Source organism: Delphinus delphis, chromosome 6 (assembly GCF_949987515.2).
Source record: "Delphinus delphis chromosome 6, mDelDel1.2, whole genome shotgun sequence".
In the NCBI taxonomy this organism is placed as follows: domain Eukaryota; kingdom Metazoa; phylum Chordata; class Mammalia; order Artiodactyla; family Delphinidae; genus Delphinus; species Delphinus delphis.
In genome coordinates, this window is record NC_082688.1 from 35,475,672 (window position 1) to 35,501,396 (window position 25,725).

The following is a 25,725-nucleotide window of genomic DNA, read 5'->3' on the forward strand; positions in this document are numbered from 1 at the left end:
GGGTTCCAACCCTATGATTTTGATTTTAACAATGTGGAAAGACACATTACATATTTCACATACTTGTGGAAAGGGGCAGTTTTTTGACAAATGGCCACATTTGTCACAATTTCTACAGGTAACGTTTTTGTTGACTGAATAGTATCGGTGGGTCCATCTTCCAGATGTCCTTTTTTTACCTATCTGTGCCTAAGGGAAAAAAAAGATCAAGAATTAAAATTATTTCACTCTGTTCAAGAGAATTAACAGTCAAAATCTGTTCAATTTAGAACTTAGAAACAGGGAACTTTGTATTCTTAAAAGGAGTTAGAAAAACTTAAAAGGGGTGCCATGAAAACAGCTCTACTTTTTGTCTGCCCATCTCCCCTATTCTTTTACACTTCTCCATATGGTTCCATTTCTTTTTTATCTTTCTCTACTTACGGTTCAGGTCTAGTAGGGGCACTGAAATGCATCATTTAGACATTCCAGTGGCATTCAGAGTCAAAGATATTGCTGACATATATCTGGATATATACCATATTTTTCTGAATGAGAAACTTGCTTAAATTTTTAGTTAGGGGTTGGTGTTTTTTATGATTTTGTCCTTTATAAAGTTATAAAACCACATAGTGACCAAATACATTCCTTCTTTTGAACAGCCCAGGGTTACTGCCTACAAACTGGATTTTAATTTCTAAGAGAGAATGAGATAATTTCCTTCCCCTAGAGTCCTTTTAAGATCCATTCTGCCTACACTGATCCAATTCTAGCTGTCCCATATTCTAGCCAAAATCCAGTATCTTGCAAGAGAACATTAGCAAAGCATATCATATGGACTATTTAAAGAGGAATACCTAAATGCCAACCATGCTTTTATCTTGTTTGGTACAATTCCATCTTTGAAAAAAACTTTCATCTTTTACTTGTTATTCTGCTGAACTGGCCAAGTAGGCCTCAAAAGGAGACACAATCTAATTATCTCTTAACATTTTCCTTACACCAAGTTGTAAAATTACTCTCTTTTCTAGCCATCTGTCATAATTAAGGCTAATAATTGACAAAGACAAACACCTGCCACATCCTAAATATAGACTAACCATTTCCTTACACTGAAGAAGCAGTTATTTCCGGTGTTGATCTTTAGTGGTATCAGGCAAAATGGGCTGAGAGGACTTACCATAGCAGAGAAGAAACAAAAGGGAAAGGGGACTAGATCATTATGGCAATTAACTGACTGACAAAAATCAAGGCTGAAATAGGCTTCTGAAAAATTCAATCACCCATAGACTAAAATTAAACTTTTTCTTACAAGATACTTGGACTGCTGCTACTTTTAAAAAGCTTATTAAGTCATCATAATGAAGTGAAACTACACCTCAAAGAAAATTATTATTCTATTATTCATAACTTCAAAACTGTTTTGATTTTACCTCAATGTCTTTGTCACTGATGAACCAGTTTACACCATCTTCTCCTACAAAACAAATAAAATGTTACTAGATCTTGACACCTTTAAAGCACTTGATTGACAATAAATTATTCAATCTGTCAGTATTGAAGTTGAACCCCAAAGGTGTAGTGAGAAATGTGAACCCCTTAACATCTTATCTTGACACCGTCATTATTTGTGTGGCTCTGAACAAATAGTTAACCTCTCTTAATCTCAGTTTCCTTACCTGTGAAATGGGAATAATAGTATTTTCCCTGTATACCTAAAAAATATTGTGCGAATCAAGTGAGATACGTGAAAATGCTTTAAAAACCATCAAACTATAAACAAATATATATATATATATATATATATATATATATATATATCACTGAAGGGACCAAAAACCCAACAGCAGGTGCAGAGAGAAATCTTATCTGAACTTCCCTTATCTGACTAAAAGCCTGCTTTGTGAGTCAGCTGCCACAGCCCCTCTCCCCAACCCAGAAGTCTCTAGTCAGGAAAGTCACTGACCTTGGGTACCAGGACATTCCCCCAAAACTGTGTAAACAAGCACATCAAAACCTTCTATCAGGGCTTCCCTGGTGGCGCAGTGGTTGAGAGTCTGCCTGCCGATACAGGGGAAGCGGGTTTGTGCCCCGGTCCGGGAAGATCCCACATGACGCGGAGCGGCTGGGCCCGTGAGCCATGGCCGCTGAGTCTGAGCGTCCGGAGCCTGTGCTCCGCAACGGGAGAGGCCACAACAGTGAGAGGCCCGCGCGTACCGCAAAAAAACAAACAAACAAACAAAAAAACCTTCTATCTTCTGAAGCCCTAAATCCTCCCTTTTGTTAAGTTAGTATACAAACCTTTACCTTTGGCTATTTAGTGAGTTACTCATTACTGAGTGCTTCCACCCTTGGTCTTTTCTCCTGTAACTCTCTCTATTGTCAGTTAACTCGCAGGCCCCCCACCATTCAGACCCAAGTAGGTAGAAGAAAGGTTTTTCCTTCCAATATCAGTATTAACTGTGTCCCTGTGTCCGCCAGCTTCTCACTGTAACATTTTTATAAGGTGGACTCTGAATACTATCTCATGATTAGAGCTAGGAATTTAGCACTGTATTTTACAACATCAAAAATAGTGAAGTAAAAGAGCAAAAACAGAAGGCCAAATATCCAGAAGACAGTGACCAACCTAAAAATATAACTGTAAAAACCTACGGGGGTGGGAGCCCTACATTTTTCTTTATCAGCTGTTTTCTTCTCTTTGCACTGCCCCTTTACAAACTTGCAAATGGCTGCTATTCCCTTGGTCCATCCATGGCCAAGGAGGAAGGGACATATGACTAATGCAGAAGTTAAGGTGTCAACAAAGGACTGAAAGATTTTTTCTTCCCCCAAAGCAAAGATTTCCTCCTTCCTCCTATCTACTCTTCTTCTCTATCTCAAAAACACAAATTGAGCTTGACTCTTCTTTGAAAGGAATTTTGAAGAGACATGAAGTAATCTACATTTTCCCAGGCCTACCAGGAGTAAGTGTCTAGAGATACATTTTAAAATAAAATACCTTTACTAAGAAAACCAAGAGGCTGCTTTACAAAAAGACCAATCCATAGGAGAGCAGAGATGCTGTGCTGATGATTATTTCCTTTGTAAAATTCGGAGGCTGCATCCATATACTGAGAGTGGAGAATACATTAAATAGCAGCAGCTTCATCATCACCATCCATGCTATTATTCTTTCATTCAAAGGATTCATCTAAGGAGCATGCTTTGCTGTAACTTTCAAAGCTGCCTTTTGTACCTCCATGTCCTTCATCATTAAAACTCAAAATGACCACTTAAAATCACTTTAATTATAAAACTGGCTTAATATTGTCCTTAAAAAAGGAACTCCCAAACCAAGGAAATGCAAAATAGCAACTGTTACCACCCCCAAACTCCAATAAATTTACACATGAACAGAGAATATTGAAAGAAGGAAAGGTTTACAAGGGAGATCAGCTCCATTTAGATTGTTTTAACATACCCGTGGAATTCAACAATATTCTAGGTTACATACTAACTCCTCCTCGACAAGCTACAGTATATTCTTACTGTAGAAAATTTGTCAGCAAGTACACAAAATAGGCTTCAATTACAAATGAAATCAGATTTCTGGGTGGTAAATGAAGTAAAGACATCACGAGGAAAATATAAGTCAACTCTTGGCCCTACTCATGGTTCAGTTTTGGTTCTACCCTAGCAATAACTGACTCTAATACCTATCCTGTTTGCTCCTTAACTCCAAATCCCAACCTAATGAAAGCTTTGTCTAAGAGCAACTCATTACAACTTCCACCGGCAGCCAATTCTCCACTTTGCTCAATTTCTGGTAAGGGACTTGTCAGAAATGTGGGCTCCAGACTTAACCCTATCTCTTATTTGCTGTGTGGCGTCGGGCAGGTTATTTACCCTCTCTGGGCCTGTTTAGTAATGGGTTGGATAAAGTGGTATCTATGGTATCTTCTAGCACTAAGTTTCTGTGATTCTATCAAATTTTCATTCATTACTGGAATCAAATACATTGTTACTTAGCCTACATTACCTAAATCCTCCAGGTCTTTGCAACCAACACAGAGTGTCTTGCCTTAAAGACAACTTCCCACAGGGCCTGGGAGCACCCATCTTCTATGTGTACCAGCCAATGCCACAGAACATAAAATGGGATTGCCCTAAAGTGTAAAATTAGGACTGCCCTAAAGATGCCTAATATCAACTCTTACCTGCTTTATAGCCTTGTCTTGCTAAGATCCAGGACTATGGTTCTTTTCAGACTTTAGAACTGTAATCAAAACAATAACTGATAACTCTCTTTGCATTAAATTAGCTGTTTAACAAACATGTATTGAAAGGTTACAATAAGCAAGGTGCTATAGGGTAAACAAAACTGTTAAGAGCTTATAACTTAGGCAAACACAAAAATATAAAAAGAAAAGGAGTAGGAGAGAACCAAACAAGATACTATGGTAAATTCAGAGGAAGAGCAGATATCTGAATTTAGGGAGAAAGGGGAAAAAAGTCACAGAAGGCTGTGCCATAAAAGAAAACTGTATTGAGGTATAATTTACATATTATAAAATATACCCACGTAAAAAATACAGTATGATGCATTTTGACAAACGTACACACCTGTGTAACCACCACAAAAATCAAATGTAGAACATTTCCATCATCCCAAAACGTCACCTTGAGCATATTTGCAATCAGTCCCCCACCCGAGGCAACCACTGATTTGCTTTCGCTCACGACAGATTCATTTTGCCTGCTCTAGGACTGCATAGAAATAGAATCATACATTATGTACCATTTTGTATATGGCTTCTTTCACTCTGAATATTTGTGAAAGTCATCATTCATGTTGTTAGGTAGTAGTAGTTTGTTCCTTTCTTACTGCTGAGCAGTATTCCACTGTGTGGCCACAACAATTTGTTTAGCTGTTCATCTCCTGAAGAACATTTAGGTTGTTTCCAGTTTTTTACAATTATAAATAAAGCAGCAATAAACATTCTAGTGAGACTCTTTCTTCTTACTTGACATAAGTTTTCATTTCCCTTGGGAAAATAGCTAGGAGTAGAATTATTAGATATGGTAAGTATGTCTTTACCTTCATATGAAACTGGCAAATTTTCCCAAAGTGATTGTATCATTTTACACTCTTATCAGCATTGTATGAGAGTCCCAGCTAGCTTCATAATCTCACCAATACTTGGAATTTCAGTTATTTATTTAAAAAAATTTTATTGATGTATAGCTGATTTACAACACTGTGTTAATTTCTGCTGTACAGCAAGGTGAATCAGACATAAATATATAGCCACTCTTTTTTACATTCTTTTCCCATACAGGTCATTACAGAGTATTGAGTAGAGTTCCCTGTGCTATACAGTAGGTCCTTATTATCTATTTTATATATAGTAGTGTGTGTATGTCAATCCCAATCTCCCAATTTATCCCTCCCCACCTTCCCTCTTGGTAACCATAAGTTTGTTTTCTATATCTGTGACTCTATTTCTGTTTTGTAAATAAGTTCATTTGTACCATATTTTTAGATTCCACATATAAGTGATACCATATGATATTTGTCTTCTCTGTCTGACTTACTTTACTCTGTATGATAATCTCTAGGTCTATCCATGTCACTGCAAATGGTATTATTTCATTCTTTTTTATGGCTGAGTAATATTCCATTGTATATACATACCATATCTTCTTTATCGATTCATCTGTTGATGGACATTCAGGTTGCTTCCATGTCTTGGCTATTGTAAACAGTGTTGCCATGAAGACTGGGGTGCATATGTTCTTTCGAATTATGGTTTTCTCTGGATATATGCCCAGGAGTAGGATAGCTGGATCACATGGTAGTTCTATTTCTAGTTTTTTTAAGGAATGTCCATACTGGTTGTACCAAGTTTGGAATTGTCAGTCTTTTAAAATTTTAACCTTAGAATGGGTGTGAAGTAGTATTCATTATGATTTTAATGGGCATTACTCTGATGAATACAGTGAATAAAGCCAGTTTTACTGCCTCCTTTCCAATCTGTATGCCTTTTCCTTCTTTTTCCTACCCACTGCCTTATGCAGGACTTCCATTATGATACTCAATATTAGTGGTGACAGCAGATAATCTTTGCTTTGTTCCCAATTTTAGGGAAAAAACATTCAGATTTTCACAATTAAGTATACTGTTTGCTGTAGATTTTTCATAACAGGTTGAGGAAATTCCTTTCTATTCCTAGTTTCCTGAGTTTTTAATATGAATGTGTGTTGAATTTTATCAAGTGCCTTTTCTCTATCAACTGAGATAGCCCATGGTTTTTCCTCTCTCTCTTAATACAGAGAATTACAGTGATTTCATTTTCAAATGTTAAACCAACCTTGTATTCTGTGATTAACTCCACTTGGTTAGGATGTATTATTCTTTAGAATATGCTGCAGAATTCAACTTGCTTTTATTAAGAATTTTTACATCTGTGTTCATGAAGGATATTGGCTTATACTTTTCTTATAATGTCTGTCTGGTTTTGATATTGGTGTAAAACTGGCCTCACAAGAGTTCGGGAAGTGTTGGGAAGAGTTTGTGTAGGACTGGTATTATTTCTTCCGTAAATATCTGATAGAATTCACCAGTGAAGTCATCTAGGTTGGAGTTTTCCTTGTTTGTGGACCAAGAATTTTACTTGTAGGAAGGTTTTAAAACAGTAATTCCATTTTTTAAGTAGATACGGAGCTATTCACATTTTCTATTTCTTCTTGGGCCAGTTTTGATAATTTGTGACTTTCAAGGAATTTGTCTAAATTGTTGAAATTATTGGCATAACGTTGTCCATAATACTCTCTTATTCTTTTCCTTTGAATAATCTAATTTGTACTTATGCCTATTCAGTAAATTTTTTATCTCAAATATATATTTCAGCTCTAGAAGTTCCATTTGCTTCTTTTTTATACGTCTCATTTCTCTTATTCTATTTCTCCCTTCCTTTAAATTTCAGAGTACATTTTTAACAGCTGTTTTAAAGTCCCTGCTGCTAATTTCATATTCTCCGTGATTTCTAGGTTTGTATCACTTGACTGATTTTTCTCCTGGTTATGAGTGACATTTTCCTGCTTTTTTTGAATGCCTAGTATTTTTGTTTTCCCCTTGGTTGCTACTGAGGTACACTGTTGAGTGTCTTTTTTTTAATTAAAAAAATTTAAAATTTATTTATTTATTTTTGGCTGTGTTAGGTCTTTGTTGCTGTGTGCGGGCTTTTTCTAGTTGCGGTGCGAGGGCTTCTCATTGCAGTGGCTTCTCTTGTTGTGGAACATGGGCTCTAGGCATGTGGGCTTCAGTAGTTGTGGCACGTGGGCTCAGCAGTTGTGGTGCACGGGCTTAGTTGCTCCGCGGCATGTGGGATCTTCCTGGACCAGGGCTCGAACCCATGTCCCCTGCATTGGCAGGCGGATTCTTAACCACTGTGCCACCAGGGAAGCCCCTGTTGAGTGTCTTGATTTTTTCTTACTTTAAAAAGTGTGAGACTCTGTTTTGACACGCAGTTAAGTAATCTCCAGATCAGCTGACACTTTTGAGACTTTTAAAGCTTTGCTAGGGTAGGTCCAGAGTAGCTTTTACTTAGGGTTAATTAAGCCCTACTACTAAGATGTATCTTAGTAGTGGGGTCACTACTGAATGTCTAGGGTGTTTAACACAGTCTCTCCAATCTGGCAAGTAAGAACTCGGGTTAAGTTCTGGGAATTGTTTGGCTTCCAGTAGGTTTTTGTCCACGTCTAGTGGAGTTCTGCCCTATCCATGGGCAGAGAACTCAGTATCCTTGGTATTCATCGGTACACCCCAACGCAGATTTCTGGAGTTATATCCGTTTCAGCTCTCTCTCTCTCTCTCCAGTACTATGCCTCACAAACTACAGCTTCTTTAGCCTCTCTAAACTCTGATCTCTGTCTTCTCATCTTAGTGAGATGGCCATGTTGTGCCTGGGTTCCCTTTCTTAGCACCATGATGCAGGTTGATTGTAGGGTGCACCTCCTTCATTTCCATATTCTCATGTATCATGGTCCAGTACTGCCTGCTGTTCAATGTCTGAAAATGTGCTAATTGATCTGTAGTTAAGTCAATCCACTAAAATTTTTCATTTCATTTTTTCATTTCAAATATTGTATATTCCAGCTCTATAGGTTCCCTTTGGTTCTTTTTTATATCTTCCATTTCCCTTCTTATTATATGCCTCTTTCCCTTTAAACCTCTGTATATTTATAATGTCTGTTTTAAAGTCCTTGTCTGCTAATTTCATCATCTCTTGTCAGGAGGGCAAGTCTGGTATAAGTTAACACAATATGGCTGGAAGCAAACATCTTGAATAGGATTTTAACAGGTGAAGGACACAAGTAAAAAGGAAAGGCACAAGCAACATAATGAAAGAGGTAAAAGGATACAGCAAACAATACAGGTTGATTGGAACAAAGGGTGTGATAATTCCTTTACTAAGAATTTTCACCTTTTTATATATAAAGAATACTGAGAATTAAAATATTATTACTTAGAATAAGCTTTTTACCTGAAACACATAGGAGGACTTACTAATTAATATTAAATCTATTCTTCCAACTAAGAAATTTTACTGATTAATATTAAATCTATTCTTCCAACTAAGAAATTTTCCATGTCTTTCCTCTTTCAGTTTAACTTTAAAAGTCTTGACTTCCTACTGTGTGGAGCTTTCCAGGGAATAGTACATCAGGCTTCTTTCTGCCAGAGTAGTACTCTTGAAAGCAGAGATAGTAAAACAGTATTACAGGGTGGTTTTGTTAATACTATGCAAGAAACAGAATATTTCCTGTCTTTTGAAATAACTTCAAGACAAAAAAGCAAACCTCAAAGAAAAGTGAACCCATAAGCTTACACATTTTACACATTTTCTCCTATTTCTGGAACTATTCTGCTATCTTTATTTCTCCGTTCCTCCTTTCCCTCCTTCCTTCTCTCTCTTTCTCTCATGCATAAACATCTTTCAAATTTATATGGTGATGGTGACTTACAGTCTATAAATTGTTTAAAATACATATTTCATCTTCAGAACAATCCTGTATGGTTACACAAATGTTCATTTTTAAAATGTGTGTGCTTTCTACAAAAAATTGCAATTGTTGCTTTTGTGAAATATAGTGCTAATGTAGCTACTTACCCATAAGACTGCACTCAATTTTCAAAGGATCTAAGGAAGAGTTTGGGCTAGATTTCTGAGGAGTAAAGCCAGTTCATGCTTTGCTTCAATTATACTTAGTCTGCCTAAATTCTTGTGGGTGGGAATTGGTGAAGATCATCTCTTTGCTGGGAAAGCAGGCACAATTATAGAGCTGGTTCTCTCTACCTTTCGGGATAATTTGACAGGAAGTAGGAGTTAGTGAAATGTTTTTCGTAAGATCACCAAAGATTATAGAAGATTTCACTTCAGCATATCTAGTTGGTCATTTTCAGTACAGGAGCCAGGTACTAAGAAGAATCTTTTCCTGAGCCTAATACACTATAGCCCCTTCTTACACGGAAGCCATAGGTGCCTTACATTTTCTACATATCCTAATTTCTAACATCTAAAATTTTAAGTCTCATTACAATTCAGTGAAGAGGTATATATTTATGATTTTCTCCACATACAATGGACTTGAATTTAATATTCAGCAAAGTAGATATAAGAAGTTATTTTGCTACTACTAATTATTTAAGAACGTAAATGTAATTTTCCTCAAAGTATAAAATGTTTTCATTTAATGTAGCGTTGAGTTAATTTTCAACAAATATTCACTGAAAATCTCTCATGTAAAAGACAGTGTAGGAGAGGGAAGGATGACTAAGACATGGTGCTTGCCCTCAAGGAACTTATCATATAGTAGAGTAATATGTACTATCTTGGGGCTAAAGAATCTAAAAAGTATTACTGTGTTAAGTAAATAACCATGATAATCTCATTTTTTAAAAATAGGGTGGGACGTCCCTCGTGGCACAGTGGTTGAGAATCCACCCGCCAATGCAGGGGACACGGGTTTGATCCCTGGTCCAGGAAGATCCTACATGCTGCAGAGCAACTAAGCCCGTGTGCCACAACTACTGAGCCTGCACGCCACAACTACTGAGACTGCGTGCCACAACTACTGAAGCCTGCAGGCCTACAGCCTGTGCTCCACAATAAGAGAAGCCACTGCAATGAGAAGCCCACGCACCGCAATGAAGAGTAGCCCCCATTCGACGCAACTAGAGAAAGCCCATGTGCAGCAACGAAGACCCAACACAGCCAAAAATAAATAAATAAAATTAAAAAATTTTTTTAAAAATAAGATGATTTAATTAACATGAAGTTTTTAAAAAGATTGAAAGTCCTCTATTATTTGGGATATGGGTTATTTAACAAGAAATACTGAATTCTACCAATGATCAATTAATTAACTTAGGATGACTGTGTCACCAAAACAGTCTTCATACAATATTAAGTATGTCAGTTCTCTAGCAACTGTTTTCTCTCCAAATAATTGGTGAGTCTATAGACAGGCTCACAGATGCGGACTGGGAAAAAAGAGACAATGGTTGATATATACCTGCAATCCCTAAGGAACCTAGATTTGGGGCATTCTCAATACCTTTTCTCTCACTTGCAGTATACAGCCAAAACTCTGGCTCATATGACATGGCATTCTTTCACTACATTAAAACACACTGAGGGACTTCCCTGGTGGTCCAGTGGTTAAGACTCCGTGCTTCCACTGCAGGGGGCGTGGGTTCAATCCCTGGTCAGGGAACTAAGATCCCACAGGACGCATGGCACGGCCTTAAAAAAAAAACCAAGAAAACAACAACAAACAAAAACCAAAAACCCCACAAAACATAAAGAATATCAATTGAGGTTAAATAATTTGGCAGTTATAGCATAAAAGACAAATCAACCATATTACATTTCTAAATTTATTGCCCACACTCCCTTTTTATATACCTAACATTTTACAATCTTTTTTTTTTTTTTTTTTTTTTCGGTACGTGGGCCTCTCACTGCTGTGGCCCCTCCCGCTGCGGAGCACAGGCTCCGGACGCGCAGGCCCAGCGGCCATGGCTCACGGGCCCAGCCGCTGCGCGGCACGTGGGATCTTCCCTGGACCGGGGCACGAACCCATGTCCCCTGCATCGGCAGGCGGACTCCCAAACACTGCGCCACCAGGGAAGCCCATACCTAACATTTTAAACTAAAAGGTCCTACTGTTTGTAATTTAACACTTCTAGTGCTTCCCTTTTCTGTACTTTTGGTCATTTTATTCCCTTGATCTTCAACACCATAACCCTCTTTGCCCAATTTTCTACCTAACTCAGTCCAATTTCCATGATTATAATTTTTTTTTTTTTCCCTGCAGGGTTGCTTTCCCTCCAGAGGCTGGGGAAGATCCATTTCCTGGCCTTTCCCAGCTTCTAGAAGCTGCCTTTACCTTCAAAGCCAGCAGCAACACTTTTTTTTTCTGGCTACACACGCGGCTTGTGGGATCTTAGTTACCCAACCAGGGATCGAACCTGGGCCCCTGGCCGTGAGAGCACAGAGTCCTAACCACTGGACTGTCAGTGAAGTCCCATGATTATAAATTCTGAATATTCTGTAAGGCTCTGCTCTTCACATTTAATGAGTATATGGATAATATTCAGTACATTTCTCATTTGACCTCTGTGAGCAGTCAACAATTTCTTGGCTGATATAACGAGCTACTTTCCTAGTTCTTGTTCCCCTTTACAGTTTCTTCTTCCTTCAGTGGCCACTTGGTATATTCCATTCTTTGTCCTCATTCTCATTTTACATTCTTTGTCGCAGGTTGTCATACATGGCCATTGAGAGAACCACCAAACCTGTATTTCCAGGCCCAATCTTTTCTTGAGCTCCTGATCTATGGGATATTGGGATTAGATATCTTATAGGTAACTCAAACTCGTAATTACTAAGAATAAATTCTTTACCTTCTCCCCATTCCTTGCATTTCTCTCTTAAAAACAAACCCTACTTCTCCTCCTTGTATATTCTCTCAATAACTTGTACCACACTTTATTTTCCAAATCAAAACCTCAACTCTTCCCTTTCACCTTTCATACAATTGCTCACCAAATCTATTCATAATAACCTCAATGCCATTAGGCTGACCCAGAGACACTTAATTTCTCACCTAGATTATTAAAATAATTTCTAACTATCTCTAGTACCACAACCCATTTTTGCCTTCCTCTGTTACTGGAATAATGTTTCTTTTTCTTTCTTTTTTATTTAGGGTTTTGGTTTTTTTTTTTAGGTATAGCTGACATATATTAGTTTCAGGTGTATAACATAACGATTTGATATTTGTATATATTGTGAATGAAATAATGTTTCTAAAGCAGAAATGTGAAAACATTCTGCCCTGAATGATCCCTCAATGCCTGCAGAATCAATGTAAAACTCCTCTGTATGTCACACAGTGCCTTCCAAGATTTGGCCCTTACCTATTTCTCTGGCTTCACCTTCCTGATGCCAATGCTTCAGCTATGCCTAATACTTTTCCCAATGTGTCCTCTTGTTCTCTGCAACTATGCTTATGCATGTATTCCCTGGAACACAAGCCAACCCCAATTTCAACCACTTGGAACTAGGACTTGGTCTTCAAGTCTCAAATCATGTGTTACCTCATCCATTGATGTCATCCCTGATAACACCTCAAAAGCACAGATGATCACCCTCAATTTTGTAACATCCTGGACTTTAACCTTGTCATTTCTATCTTTGTATCATCCACACACCAAAGCATGATTCCTTAGTTGTCGTCATAGGTACTCATGTTTACTGAATGAATTACCTAAATAACATTTCCTCTTTCGAATTCATTCGGTAGAATTATTTTCTCTCTCACTCATAGTCTAAAGCAGCTTATTTGTATCTCTTAGGCTACTGAGAATTTCTGAACTTTGTATTAAGACCTATATTAATAAATATTTTATTTCCATCACAAAATTGTAAGTTCTACCTAACTATCCAGTTATCAGCATATCTTGCATACTGTGAATGGAAAAAATTTAAAAGAAAAAGGAAAGAAAAGGAAGCATATGTAAACATGCTTACATATATGCTCACACAAGTAAACACTGTTCTGAACTGGGGTACATTAGCCAATAGATAATTTTACAGATTGTCATTGTATAAATAAAAGTTCAATTGATAATTCTCAATGGCTAAGGAAAAAACTTGGAATTTCTGTAGAAAGCAACTCTAGAAACTAAAAAAGAACTTTAAAAAAATCACTGTTATCAAATAAAATTACTTGGCAGACACAGGATTCACATGTAATCTAAGATAATTGGACATTTATAGATAATCCTGCCTGAGCTAGCCAGGGTTTACGGATTAAAGATCACAAAGATGAAGCTGCAAGATATTTGTTATATTCTTTCCTGAGTCTAATTCCACTATACCAGATTTCCCCCTGGGATCTTCTCACTTTTAATAAGCAACCAAATCAGCCACAAATGAAGTTACTATTCCCAACTTCATCAGTAGCATCTGTTATTTCAACGGAAACTTTTGAAATACACACAATGCCACACGCAAATCCCCTGAGGGCTGAGCCACTTTATTCACATGTATTCTTCTCAAACTGCTCTTTATTTCTGTCTTGGTTTTCTCTTATTTATACTTTTCCATTTAACACTGGTCACAAAACCATTTCGTCATTAAATTTTTGCATTGTGTAACTGGCAATAGTTTAAATAAAACAATTTTAGTAGAATTTGCAAGTCAGGCATCAAATTGTTCATCTTATTTTAAATCATATTAAATTTACCAGAAATTTTATATTTTTAAGTGTGTGTAAATGATAAATGGGGATTTATCTTTTCTTTTTTTAGAGGTATAGGAGGAAGAAGAAAGAGGAAATAAATACAGGTGCTTAGCACAGGGTTATACAGAGCTCTTGCAAAGTTTATCAGTCATATAAAGGCTTTTGTGTATCCCCAAAGACACACACACACACACACACACACACACACACACACACGCGCGCGCGCGAGTTCCCTCTCATCCCCCATTCCCTCCACCCCAAGGATTTAGTCAATAAACCACCTGCTTAAGAAATACTTGTTTAGAAATAAAAGACTCCTCAAATTACACTAAGTAACAAGAACAGAAAAGGAAAAAGTACCAACAGAAACAGTAAATATGGTGGGATTATGGGAGTTGTTTTTTCTTCTACGATTCCTATTCCCCACTTTCACCCTTTCCTGTCCAAAATATACAATGTGGACATTTGAAACATCTGTAAAATGACAAGCACATATAAAACACATCCAGATTTAATGAAGAGGCTACTTTTTTAAAGATATTATAGGTTTCTAGAGAAGATTTAAAGGCTATATAAATTTGGTATCTACCTGCTGGTAAAAATTTAATACCAATCTGTACGCTATATTCTTTCAGCCATCCTTCTATTCAACATTTGTCTCCCTCCCAAATCCTTTTTCTTTTTCTTTACCTATCATTAACTTTGCGTGTGAGTACATGTATGGTCTTCAATGTCTGGTTCTCTCTTCACTCTCTCCTTGGTGAAATAAGTCACTCCAAAACAATTCGTTTTTACTATTTTGCGGGCTCATATTTTCTTCAAACCTCTCTCCAGGCCTTAAGAACAAATATGTCCCGGCTTACATTTATAACTGTTTACAGGATGTATCACAAACATTTATATTACAGTCATTGCAAACATAACATATCCAAAGCACTACTCATCTTTACAACCCCACTTGAAACTGGCTCTCTTTCTTCCCTGCTGTTATTAATGACTCAAAATATAGGTTTGTTTTCATCTTAAGCCAATATTTCACCCCATTATCCAATCAGGCCAGGTCTTAAATTCACAGTATATTTCTTTAAAATGTCTTTCCAAGCCAATACGTTGGTTTCCTTCCAGTCATCACCATTTGTTCACCACCTCAGATCTAGGATTTCTGCATTGTCCCCGTGCCTTCAACTTCAATTGCTACATACCAGATAAGTTTTCTCTTTAAATTCATAATTTCCTATTTTATTGCTAATTTTTATCAAAGTAATACATGCACATGGTATTAAAAACTCCAATAATACTTTAAAAAGTGTAAAAACAGCAATTCTCTCCTCCCTACTCCAGCTCCCACTCCCCAGAGGCAAGCAGTTTCAATTCTATTTCTTTTGGTATTTATCTGCACACTTCTAAATAATGTTCATCCTGATATTTATGGATTTATCTATTTTATGCATTAATATCTAAATTCCTAATAAAGTAAAAGGGGGTTCAGTTTTCTTGTAACAATCTATCTTTCTTTTCCCTCCATCCCTCTTCTCAGGTTAATATTCAATTTACGGCTGTGTGGTAGTACACTGTTTCTCCTCTGATACAATTCTTTAATTTTCCTGTATTTAATACTGCCTAGCTGTTTCAGTTACCTGCTCTGAAAAGTCTACTTACTACCATGCCAGCCACTAGCACCTCATCTCTTTACAAGGCCAATGTTTAGTTATCTTCATATCTCCAGTATTAGAGCAGCGCCTGCTGCATTATACTAGGAAAAACAGTCATCACCATTCCTCACCTGGGTCTAACAGACCCTTTAATAATTTAAGTCATTTTACAAATAATTTAAAGAGAAAGTGATAGAAAAACAACTTTATTAGAAATCTTAATAAGAATTTAAACATGGCAAACCCCAATTTTTATTTTATATTTTCCTATTTTGAAGTTAAATATACCTGAAATGGATAACATCCTAGAATACAACTAACTGCTCATCAATTGTCATGTATGAACTTGGAACACACCCATTTTGTAAATATTAATACCAGATTTCAAATATATCTCTTTTTTGCTCCATAATTACAAAACGTTTTTACTTTTAGATTTATAACCACCAATTAGAATGACCAATCCATTCAATTATTTTCACTTCCATATCATCTATTTCCTTCTAGTACCTCTGCATACACATCTGCCTTCAGCATCTGTCCACTTGAAACAAACCATATCAAGTGAATTGTGGTACACAAATATCATAAAATATGAAATAATACAGCCACACATCCTTTTATCAAAGCATGACGGTACAGATTCTTGTCATAAAATATTGTGTGGCAAAGAACTTCCTGTTGTTTGACTGACTAGATGAGAATACCCTATTTCCTTTCTGTACTTAGAAATACATTGTTCATTCACCAATTCTTAAGATTGAGAAAATTCATCTGTGATATCCTCTAAAAAAATCATAGTCTGAGACTTCACTTAAAAGGCCAAGTTCATCACATCATTAACGGCTGGGTACTACAACTTGTCTCTTTGCATTCATGTTCTGATTCATCTAATAACTGTGAAATGTCTTCCTCTGTTAATTTTCTTCTATTTGCCAATTTGGGCAGAAAATGTAAAATTCCGAATTTTCAACTGTGTTCAATGAAAGCTTAAAAAGATGGTGCCTCCAGACTTCTTTCATACATTCATGAAAGATAATGCAATACTTTGGGCATCAAAATAAGGAAACTGGGCTTCCCTGGTGGCGCAGTGGTTGAGACTCCGCCTGCCGATGCAGGGAACACAGATTTGTGCCCCGGTCCGGGAAGATCCCACATGCCGCGGAGTGGCTGGGCCCGTGAGCCATGTCCGCTGAGCCTGCGTGTCCAGAGCCTGTGCTCCACAACGGGAGAGGCCACAACAGTGAGAAGCCCGTGTACCGCAAAAAAAAAAAGTAAAAAAAAATAAGGAAACTGAAGGATGATGAAACAGTGAAGATTTATTTCACTCTTACATCATCATTCTAGGCAATTCCCTCATTCTTCTGTTGTTTTTTTAAATTAGTTTTTTTAAAAATTAGTTTTACTCTTTTTTAACATAGTTGGAATAATTGATGAGTAATGATGAAATTATTCTTAGGATGATGAAATAGTAAAATGTTTTAAGATATGGCAAAAATAAGATCACTAGGATCCCATGATGTATCTTAGATTTATAAAAGGAACCAATGGGTCCACTTAGTAATCCTGAGATAGAATGAGTTTTATTCTATTAAAGAATAAAGAAGAAAAGTAAATCTTCTCTCTGTTCTTTGGAAGAACTCTAAGAACGAATAAAGTCATGACATATAAATTCTTAGAAATAGTTAGAAATGCTCCCAAAAGAAACAAACTAAAATGGGGTCTAATGAACCTGATGGTATACTGGGGGTTAAACTAAACATTCTTCTCAACTCTTACCATTATACATTCAACAAATATTTACTGAGCTACTGCCATACTGAGGCACCATTCTAGGTCCTTGGGCTATTTAAACAAAATAGAGATTGCTATCCCTGTAAAACTTGCATTCTAGTGTCTCTCTAGGGTAGAGAGACAATAAACAACAAACATAACAAATAAGTAAACGATGTATCTTATCAGTAATAAATGCTTTTGAAAAAAGAAAAAGTAGAGAGCATGGTAATGGGAATTGGTAGTGTTGGACATGAACTACATTTTAAATAGGGGGGACAGAGTAGACCTCATTGATATTTAAGCAAAAACTTAAATGAGATGAGGGAATTAGCCATGCAGTTCTGGGATATCCCAGGCAGTAGGAACAGACAAAGTCCTTAAAGCAAGAATATTCTTGGTGTGACTGAAGAACAGCAGGGGGGCCAGTGTGGTTAGAACAGTGTAAATGAGGGGGAGGTGAGGTCAAACAAGTACAGGGTTGCCAGTTTACAAGGGCCTTGTAGGCCTTATAAAGATACTTGCTTTTATTCTGAGTGACATGGGAAGTCAGTGGAGGTTTCTGAACAGAGGAGTGATATGATTTGACTGACAATTTAAAGAATCACTCTGTTGGGACTTCCCTGGTGGTCCAGCGGTTGAGACTTCGCCTTCCAATGCAGGGGGTACGGGTTCGATCCCTGGTCAGGGAGCTAAGATGCCACATGACTCGTGGCCAAAAAACCAAAACATAAAACAGAAGCAATAATGTAACAAATTCAGTAAAGACTTTAAAAATGGTCCACATCAAAAAAAAAAAAATCTCTTTTAAGAATCACTCTGTTGAGATTAAAAAATGAGGGGAGGGGCAAGTAAAGAAGCAGAGAGACTAGGTGGCTATTGCAATAATTCAGTCAATAAATGATGATACCTCTAACCAGGATGACAGCAGAAGATGTGCTGAGAAGTGAAGGAAGTCTAAATATATTCTGAAGGTAGAGCCAACGAGATTTCCTGATGAGCTGGATATGAATGTAAAAGAAGACCAGAGTCAAGGATGACTCCCAGTTTTTTGATCTGAGCAACTAAAAGGATAGAGCTGATGTAACTAAAAGCTGTAGATGAAGATGTTTGGGGGAAAGATGAATTTCGTTTTGAACAGGCTGGATTTGCGATAACTATTAGACGACCAAATGAAGATGTTTAGTAGGCTACTGGATATACCAGTCTTAAGTTTAAGAGACAGACCTGAACTGGAAATATAAACTTGCAGATTGTGGCATGGAGATGATGATTAGAAGAGGAATGGGTGACAGTACCAGGGGATTGAATATAGGGAAAGAAGAAAAAAGGAGCAAGGATTTAGAAGAAATAAGCAGTGCGGTGGGAAGAAACCTGTTGGGAGGAAGGGTAAATGCCGTGTAAACCAACTAAAGAAAATGTATCAAAGAAGAGGTGTTGTCAATTATGGGGAATGCCACTGATAGGTCAGGGTAAGATCAAGGCTCAGAACTGACTCTTGTAATTATTACCAAGTCACTGGTGATCTTGATAAGAGAAGTTTGAATGAAGCAATGAGGCAAAAACTCTACTGAACAGAAGAGAAGTAGAGGAGAGAGACTGGAAGCAGTAAACAGACAACTTTGTGAGCAGTCTGACTACAAAAGAAATATTCATCTAAAACTTGGTACCCTATTACCTTAAAACTTTTACCTTCTAATGACACCAGGTGACTCAGTATGTGGGGGAGAATTTGGATATCACATGGAAGACAAGCCCCATAAGCTACTCAAGTTTCAATTTAGCTTCAGAAAGATTACTGACAGAATTGTCTTTAAATCCAAAACACAAATATTTACCAATGGACCTACAATAACTATTACTCAAAGTTGAGATTGCTAGAGAACAAGCAAGAAGTTATGGAGGATTAGATATTATTACATAAAACTCTGAATTCAAAAGAAAACAAATTTTAAAAACTCATCCTAATTGACAGTACTTTTAAACAAATGTTCACCTTGATTTCTGAGGAAATTCTAATGTGCAGTATCTCCGACAAAGAAAACATGCATAATACATATAGAATGTTCCTTTTCAAATTCCCACTAACAGATCCTCCAAGAGGAAGCAAATCCAGATTGTTTTTTAAAAATACAGAACATAGGAACTGCTAATACATAACAGCTTATTCTGTGCTAGGTACTATGTTAAGCATTTTTACATATTTTTCTAATTTAACCCTCACAACAATCCTATAGAGGCAGCTATTATTATTTTCATTACACAGATGAAAAAAGGTGAGGTTTATGTGAGGTTTAAAATAATTTGTTTACTGCCACAAAACTTGTAAGTGGCAGACTGGAGGCTCACTTCAAAACCATGCTTTGAACCAACATGCTCTTATCACCTCCCTAAATTATTTTTATGAATAGTCTCTGGCTTTGTTTGACAATAAAATTGTTACTGAAAATCTCCACAATATGATCATTTTATCATGTAGCACATGGCAATTAATAATGTGAAAACAACTTGTTGAACTTCAAATTGCACTTTTCTACTTTTTAACATAGGACTATATTTGATAGGAATAATGGTATTATCTGAAGAGCAATGCTGGTTCTCTATGAAGTTTTATAAAAATAATGTCCCAACTTTCCAGTTGTGGTTAACTCTTGTCTATAAGGGGGCAGAAACCATTTCCTTCTTACGCTTGTACCTCTATTTCCTTGCATGGTGTCTAGCACATAGTAGAAGGTCAATAAATATTATTTAATGAATAAAATTGGAAGAACCAAGTGATTTCCTAAAAAAAGATGTCAATTGTTTTTATTGATCTTTAAAAATCAGCTGGGATCTATCCATGGCATTGGTCAGCTCTTACTTCTATTTACATAAGCATCAACTAATGAGTATTTGATTGAGTCACAACTTGTTCAACTAGCTATGAAGGATTTTGATTTAAAAAAAAATAACATCCAGGGCTTCCCTGGTGGTGCAGTGGTTGAGAGTCCGCCTGCTGATGCAGGGGACACAGGTTCGTGCCCCGGTACGGGAAGATCCCACATGCCGCGGAGCGGCTGGGCCCGTGAGCCATGGCCGCTGAGCCTGCGCGTCCGGAGCCTGTGCTCCGCAACGGGGGAGGCCACAGCGGTGAGAGGCCCGCATACCGCGAAAGACAAAAATAAAAACAAGAACATCCAAAAAGAACAATGTAGCCCTCTATAGGCCATATGGAATATTTGATCACATCCACTCCCCCAGATCCTACTCTAAACTTATAATGCCACAACCTATTTGCAGTAGGACCAATACTGAAAAATAAGAGCGGAAGAAGAAAACACAAGGAATAGGAAAAAGTGAAAGAGAAGAAAAAATTAGGAAATAGCAGAAGAAAAAGGGAAAGAAAGAAATGATTTTTCCCGCAGATTTACTGAGGTATAACTGACAAGAAAGAAATGATTTTTAAAATACCCATCTTGGAATAAAAGAGAGGCAGTTTATTGTACAAGTAAACACCAGGTATGAATTGAGATCTAGGTTCTTCCAAAACATACTGAATAATTTTGTACTAATCATTTTAACTCTCTAGACTTCAATTTCTCATTTGTGAGCATGAATCTAGACCCTACGTGATCTTTTAAGATAAATTACCTCAGGAACCAACTCAAATGGTACCTGCTTCTTCAAAGTCCCTGAAGGAAACCAATCACTCTGGATTATTTTCTCTGAGTTCTAGTGTTTTACAAAATCTCCATTAAGGTCCCATCCACACTGGAAGAAGAATATACTTAAGAAACTTTTGATAACAAAAGCTTCAAGTAACAAAGGAAGGTTTTTAAAATTAACTACTAAATTGGTAAACAGAAATATGAATTAGCAACATATGTGAAATATTTGTTAGAAACGTAAACAGTCCATGCCCCCTGGGAATACACACTAACCTCCATCTCAGAAAGACCATGACTATTTATAATCTCCATGCAGTATGTGCTATTGAGGCCTACTAGGCAGGGTTAAAGCTGGATTTTCAACAAGGCTCACAAGTCCTGAGGTTAAATACATATGAATTAAGGATGTTTAATCCAACTTAAGATACCATCTTTTCATATTTAAAGCAGCTTCCCTTAAACAGGAAAAATACAAAATACATGAGCTGGCTCTGACAGTAAAGCTCCTGCAGACGTAATGTAAAGGTCCAGTTTTTTAAAAAATAATTTAAACATATGCTGTGTTTAATCTCATTTCCCAAACATATAATATGTCCTGCTAAAACCAAAATACTTTTATGGAGTCAAAAGGCTATAAAAACAAAAAAATTTAATAACTTTCAAAACTTAACAAACATCATTGCTTAAATATAATTAGGACTAGCTACATAAAATGAGAAAAGGATACAGTTTTTTTTGGGTGTGTGTATAAACACACATAAATCTGTATACACACAGAGAAATAAAACAGTTAAACAGTTTCTACCTGTTTTTGTGTACTTCCTTTCAGATATTGTTCCCCTAGAGTCTTGGCCTCTGTTGCTGTCTAACTTGAATTCACAAAACTCAATGGCTCATGGTTTTCAAAGCTTAGGGCTACGTTTGCAGAACAAAGTCGCTTTCTCTCTCTCTCTTTTTTTTGGTGGGTACAAGTATGGGGACCACAGGAACAGTTAAATTCATGGCATGGCTGGTCTACCACACAGTCAGGGGAATTCTTTAAATAGAGCCTGTCACTCTCTTGGCCCATCAATGGGATTTCCTTCTCAAACTGCTGATTCGTTCAGGTACACAACAGAGGAAATTTCAGTTAACCTTTGTTTCACCCCAGGGAAAAATCTGTCTGAAAGTATAAAATGAATAGATTTAAAAAAAAAAAATAAGCAGCTCAGCCACAGGGCCATTCTCCTACTGTTCACTGCAGCTTAAGTTAAACAGTAGAAAGGGAGAGTGGAATGTTTCATTCCCAATGGAAAATTTGAGCACAATATAGAACTTGGAAATCAGTAGGGCACAGTTTATTTTGATGACTAAACCAAACCAACTGTCCCTTCTGTTTAACAAACTTGAAAATTCCCCTTCTGATAATTTTATGAGTCAGAGTTACTTTTTCTCATATCGCCATTACCACTATAATTTGACTGAGGTGTCTATAACAAAGTTGCATCCTCAATTTTCTTTAAAAAAAAAAAGTAACTCAAGAATATTTTTAAATAAAAGTAAAACATTAATTAAAGTAGTAATGGGGAGAAGGGGAAAGTAGGGACAGAATAAATCAGAGTCCTGTTAAATTCTGTTATTCATTTGTAAATAAAAATAAAAATTCAAGTGGGGAAGGAAAAAAAAAGGAGACCACTTTTCCATTATAAAGTTCTCTGTTTTCAAACAATGGGAGTATGTGAAGAGGCTATAGTTAGATTTAGACATGTGAAATCTTAGGGTGAGGAATAAAAACAAAGAAAACAACTTAAAATTTGTTTTCCCCTGAAATTAAGGTAATTTAGATTATATATATAAAATATATTTTAGAAATATAAAATTATAAAAATTTTTTTTAAAAATACAAATTTTAGGATATGGTGGATACACACTGGCTACCTAGTCTTATTTCTCCCGAATGATTTCTGAAACCCATGGAATACCAAATGTCTTGTTCTATCAATACTTTGTATACATATTAACATGTATAATTCCTATATATTGACTATAAGCAGATAGAGCAGCTCTTAAAAACAATAGCAGGATGCATTTTGCCTCTGGGACCAATGTCATTTTCATAAGAGAAAAAAATGATTCAAGGACTTCTTGCTTAAATTTTCTTACCAACTTTTTACTTAAACTTTTTTTGGGGGTGATAAAATACACACAACGTAATACTTACCATCTTAACCATTTTTAAGCGTACAGTGGCATTAAGTACATATTATTGTGCGACCATCACCACTACCCCCCTCCAGGACTTTTCTCATCTTGCAAAATTAAACTCTATGTCCATTAAATAATATTTTACCAACTTTTGATGGAGAACTTGGAAGGTATGTTCTTGGTCTACTGACAAGGTCTCTGCTCCTGAAAGTGGAGCTGATGCTCGTAGTATTACACTTTATTCTGAAGGAACTGGAATTAAGATGCTTATCATACACCTTGCTCAAAAACCTTAAGACAGAGAAGAGAGAGACTTAAAAGGCAGAAGAAGTTTTTCAGATTGGATAATTTTGGTCTTCAAGTTCACTGACATTTTCGATCTGCTATTAAGCTCATCCAGTTAATTTTTCTTTCAGATAATGTACTTTTCAGTTCTAGAATTTCCATTTTATTTCTCTACTGAGATTTCATGTCTATTATTTCATTATATGCATATTTTATATTCTTGAACACAGTCAAAAAAACTTCGTTAAAATCCTTGTCTGCTAATTTCAACACTTGGGTCATCCCAAAGTCAGTGTTCACTGACTACCTTTTCTTAAGTATGCATCAAATTTTTCAGTTTCTTCATATGTCTGGTAATTTTGGATGGTATCCTGAACCTTGCGAATGATACTTTGTAGACTATGGAGTCTGTTATATTCCCTTAAAGAGAGCTGATGCCTGTTCAAGGATAAATAATTTGGCAAATATGTATATGCATAATTTGGGCGTCCCCCTCTGTGAATTCCCCTTCATTGTCCAGCTGCTATAGTAGCCTCTCTCTTCTCATTCCCAACATCAGTTAAGACTTTGAATTTCTTTCAGAGTTCTAGCCACTCCCATGCTATACCAATTAGTGACTGCCCTGAGGCAAAAAACCATAAAAGCAGGAAACTCACCCAATGCTGTTCCTTTATCCCAAATGTTGACTCCCCATCAATTTCTACCTGCTTTTGGTTGGTCTCCAGTACCTTCAGATATTTTACGTTTTTAAGTATTAAGGTATGCTTTAAAGTGATGAATTTGTGTATAAATTATATGATATATATAAACATTTATAGTATAGTATTTTGTCCAGAGTATAATTATCTGTGGGAAGGTTGGTCCATTATGAATAATTTTGCCATTACCAGAAGCAGAACTCTGGGATTGCTTTTTTAGCATGGTGTTATAACTTTTTTTTTTTTAATCTTCTTTTACTTTTCTTTCTCAGCTTCATTCAGGTAAGGATTGAGTCTATACTATTTACTGCTCTGTCTCTTTCCCATAGCATAGGGCTTGTTACAAAAAAAGGAGACCCCTCTTTTTTTTTTAATAAGGGCTGTCCTATAAATATTTTTTGAATGAATGAATGATGACATAAGTCAAAGTGAAAATCATTAATAAGCATCAGAAAGTTCCAAGGAGAGGGAAGGTACTTTGGGCTGGAGTGATTAGCAATATCTCATCATTTAAGAAAACTTGCTTTCTTCTTGGATGCAAAGAAATCTACCCTTAGTTTCCAAATATGATGCATTATTTATAGGATTTAGATTGTTTTAAATTATAGCTTCTTGTTTTCTGGCTAAGATACTCCAGTCATGAGTTTTATTATTCAGGGGTCCCATACTGAGTATAAATCCTTTTCATCAGAGAAAATGTTACATTTTAGTTCTCTGGGAAAATTAATTATGATTTACTATTTTAGGCCACCTTCTAAATTCCTGGGATAATTATATGAGATTCTAATTTCCAAAACATTCATTTGCAAATAGCTCATGAATACTACCCAATTTCCCAAAAGACAGTATGAAAATGAGCACCCTAAATGATGGGGAAGGCAATTAACATCTATTGAGGGACTGCTAGGTGAAAAGCTCTATAATAAGTGCTTTATCTCATTTAATCTTCTCAATTACCCTATGACATGGATATTATTACCAACTATTTAGAGATAAGTAAACTAAAGCTCAAAGCTGGCCAAGGTCACGCAGTAGGTAGAGCATGAATTCAAATTTGATAACTTTTGACTACATTGAAATCAAGCACTGCTGTTCATACTCTATTTAGAGAGTAAAAAGGCAAGCCAGACTGGGAGGAGATATCTGCCCAACATATAAAGGATTCACATCCAGAAGGTATAATAAACCCCTACAAGTTAGGACAAATAAATAGGAAAACTAGCAAAAGAATTTTAAAAAGCCCTTCACGAAAGAGGTATCTAAATACCAACAAACATATGTTGTTGGTACTCAGATAACAAACATAAGAGGTCAAGTCAACGTACTTGACTTCTTTTAGCTATTAGGTAAATACATATTAAAGCCACAATAAAATACTTCTTACCTACCAAAACAGATAGAATTAAGAACACTAACGATCTTAAGTGTTGGCAAAGATATGGACAATGGGAACTCTCTTAAACTGTTGGTAAGAGTGTAAATTGGTACAACCACTTTGGAAAAGAAGTTTGTCATTATCTACTCAAGTGGAGGATATGCATACCATAGAACAAAGCAATTCTAGTCCTAGGTATATATCTGAAAGAAACGCAAAACATGCACATTAAGAGCAACACTGTTAGCAATAGCCAAGATGTCCATTTACAGTAGAATGGATAAAACTCTGATACAGTCATACAATGACATATCCTACATCAACTGAAAAACAAA

At 36.4% G+C, this 25,725-nt stretch overlaps 1 protein-coding gene across 4 annotated transcripts in view; it reads right to left on the minus strand.

The window, feature by feature from the left end:
- ZCCHC7 (zinc finger CCHC-type containing 7) overlaps positions 1-25,725 on the minus strand; it is a 239,448-nt gene that overhangs the window by 55,174 nt on the left and 158,549 nt on the right. For all 4 annotated transcript variants that reach the window (XM_060014508.1, XM_060014509.1, XM_060014507.1 and 1 more), the window contains exons 3-4: positions 1,413-1,456; positions 64-189 (exon numbers count right to left, since the gene is read on the minus strand). In XM_060014508.1, the coding sequence (XP_059870491.1) occupies positions 64-189; positions 1,413-1,456 (170 nt within the window). The remainder of the gene's footprint in view (positions 1-63; positions 190-1,412; positions 1,457-25,725) is intronic.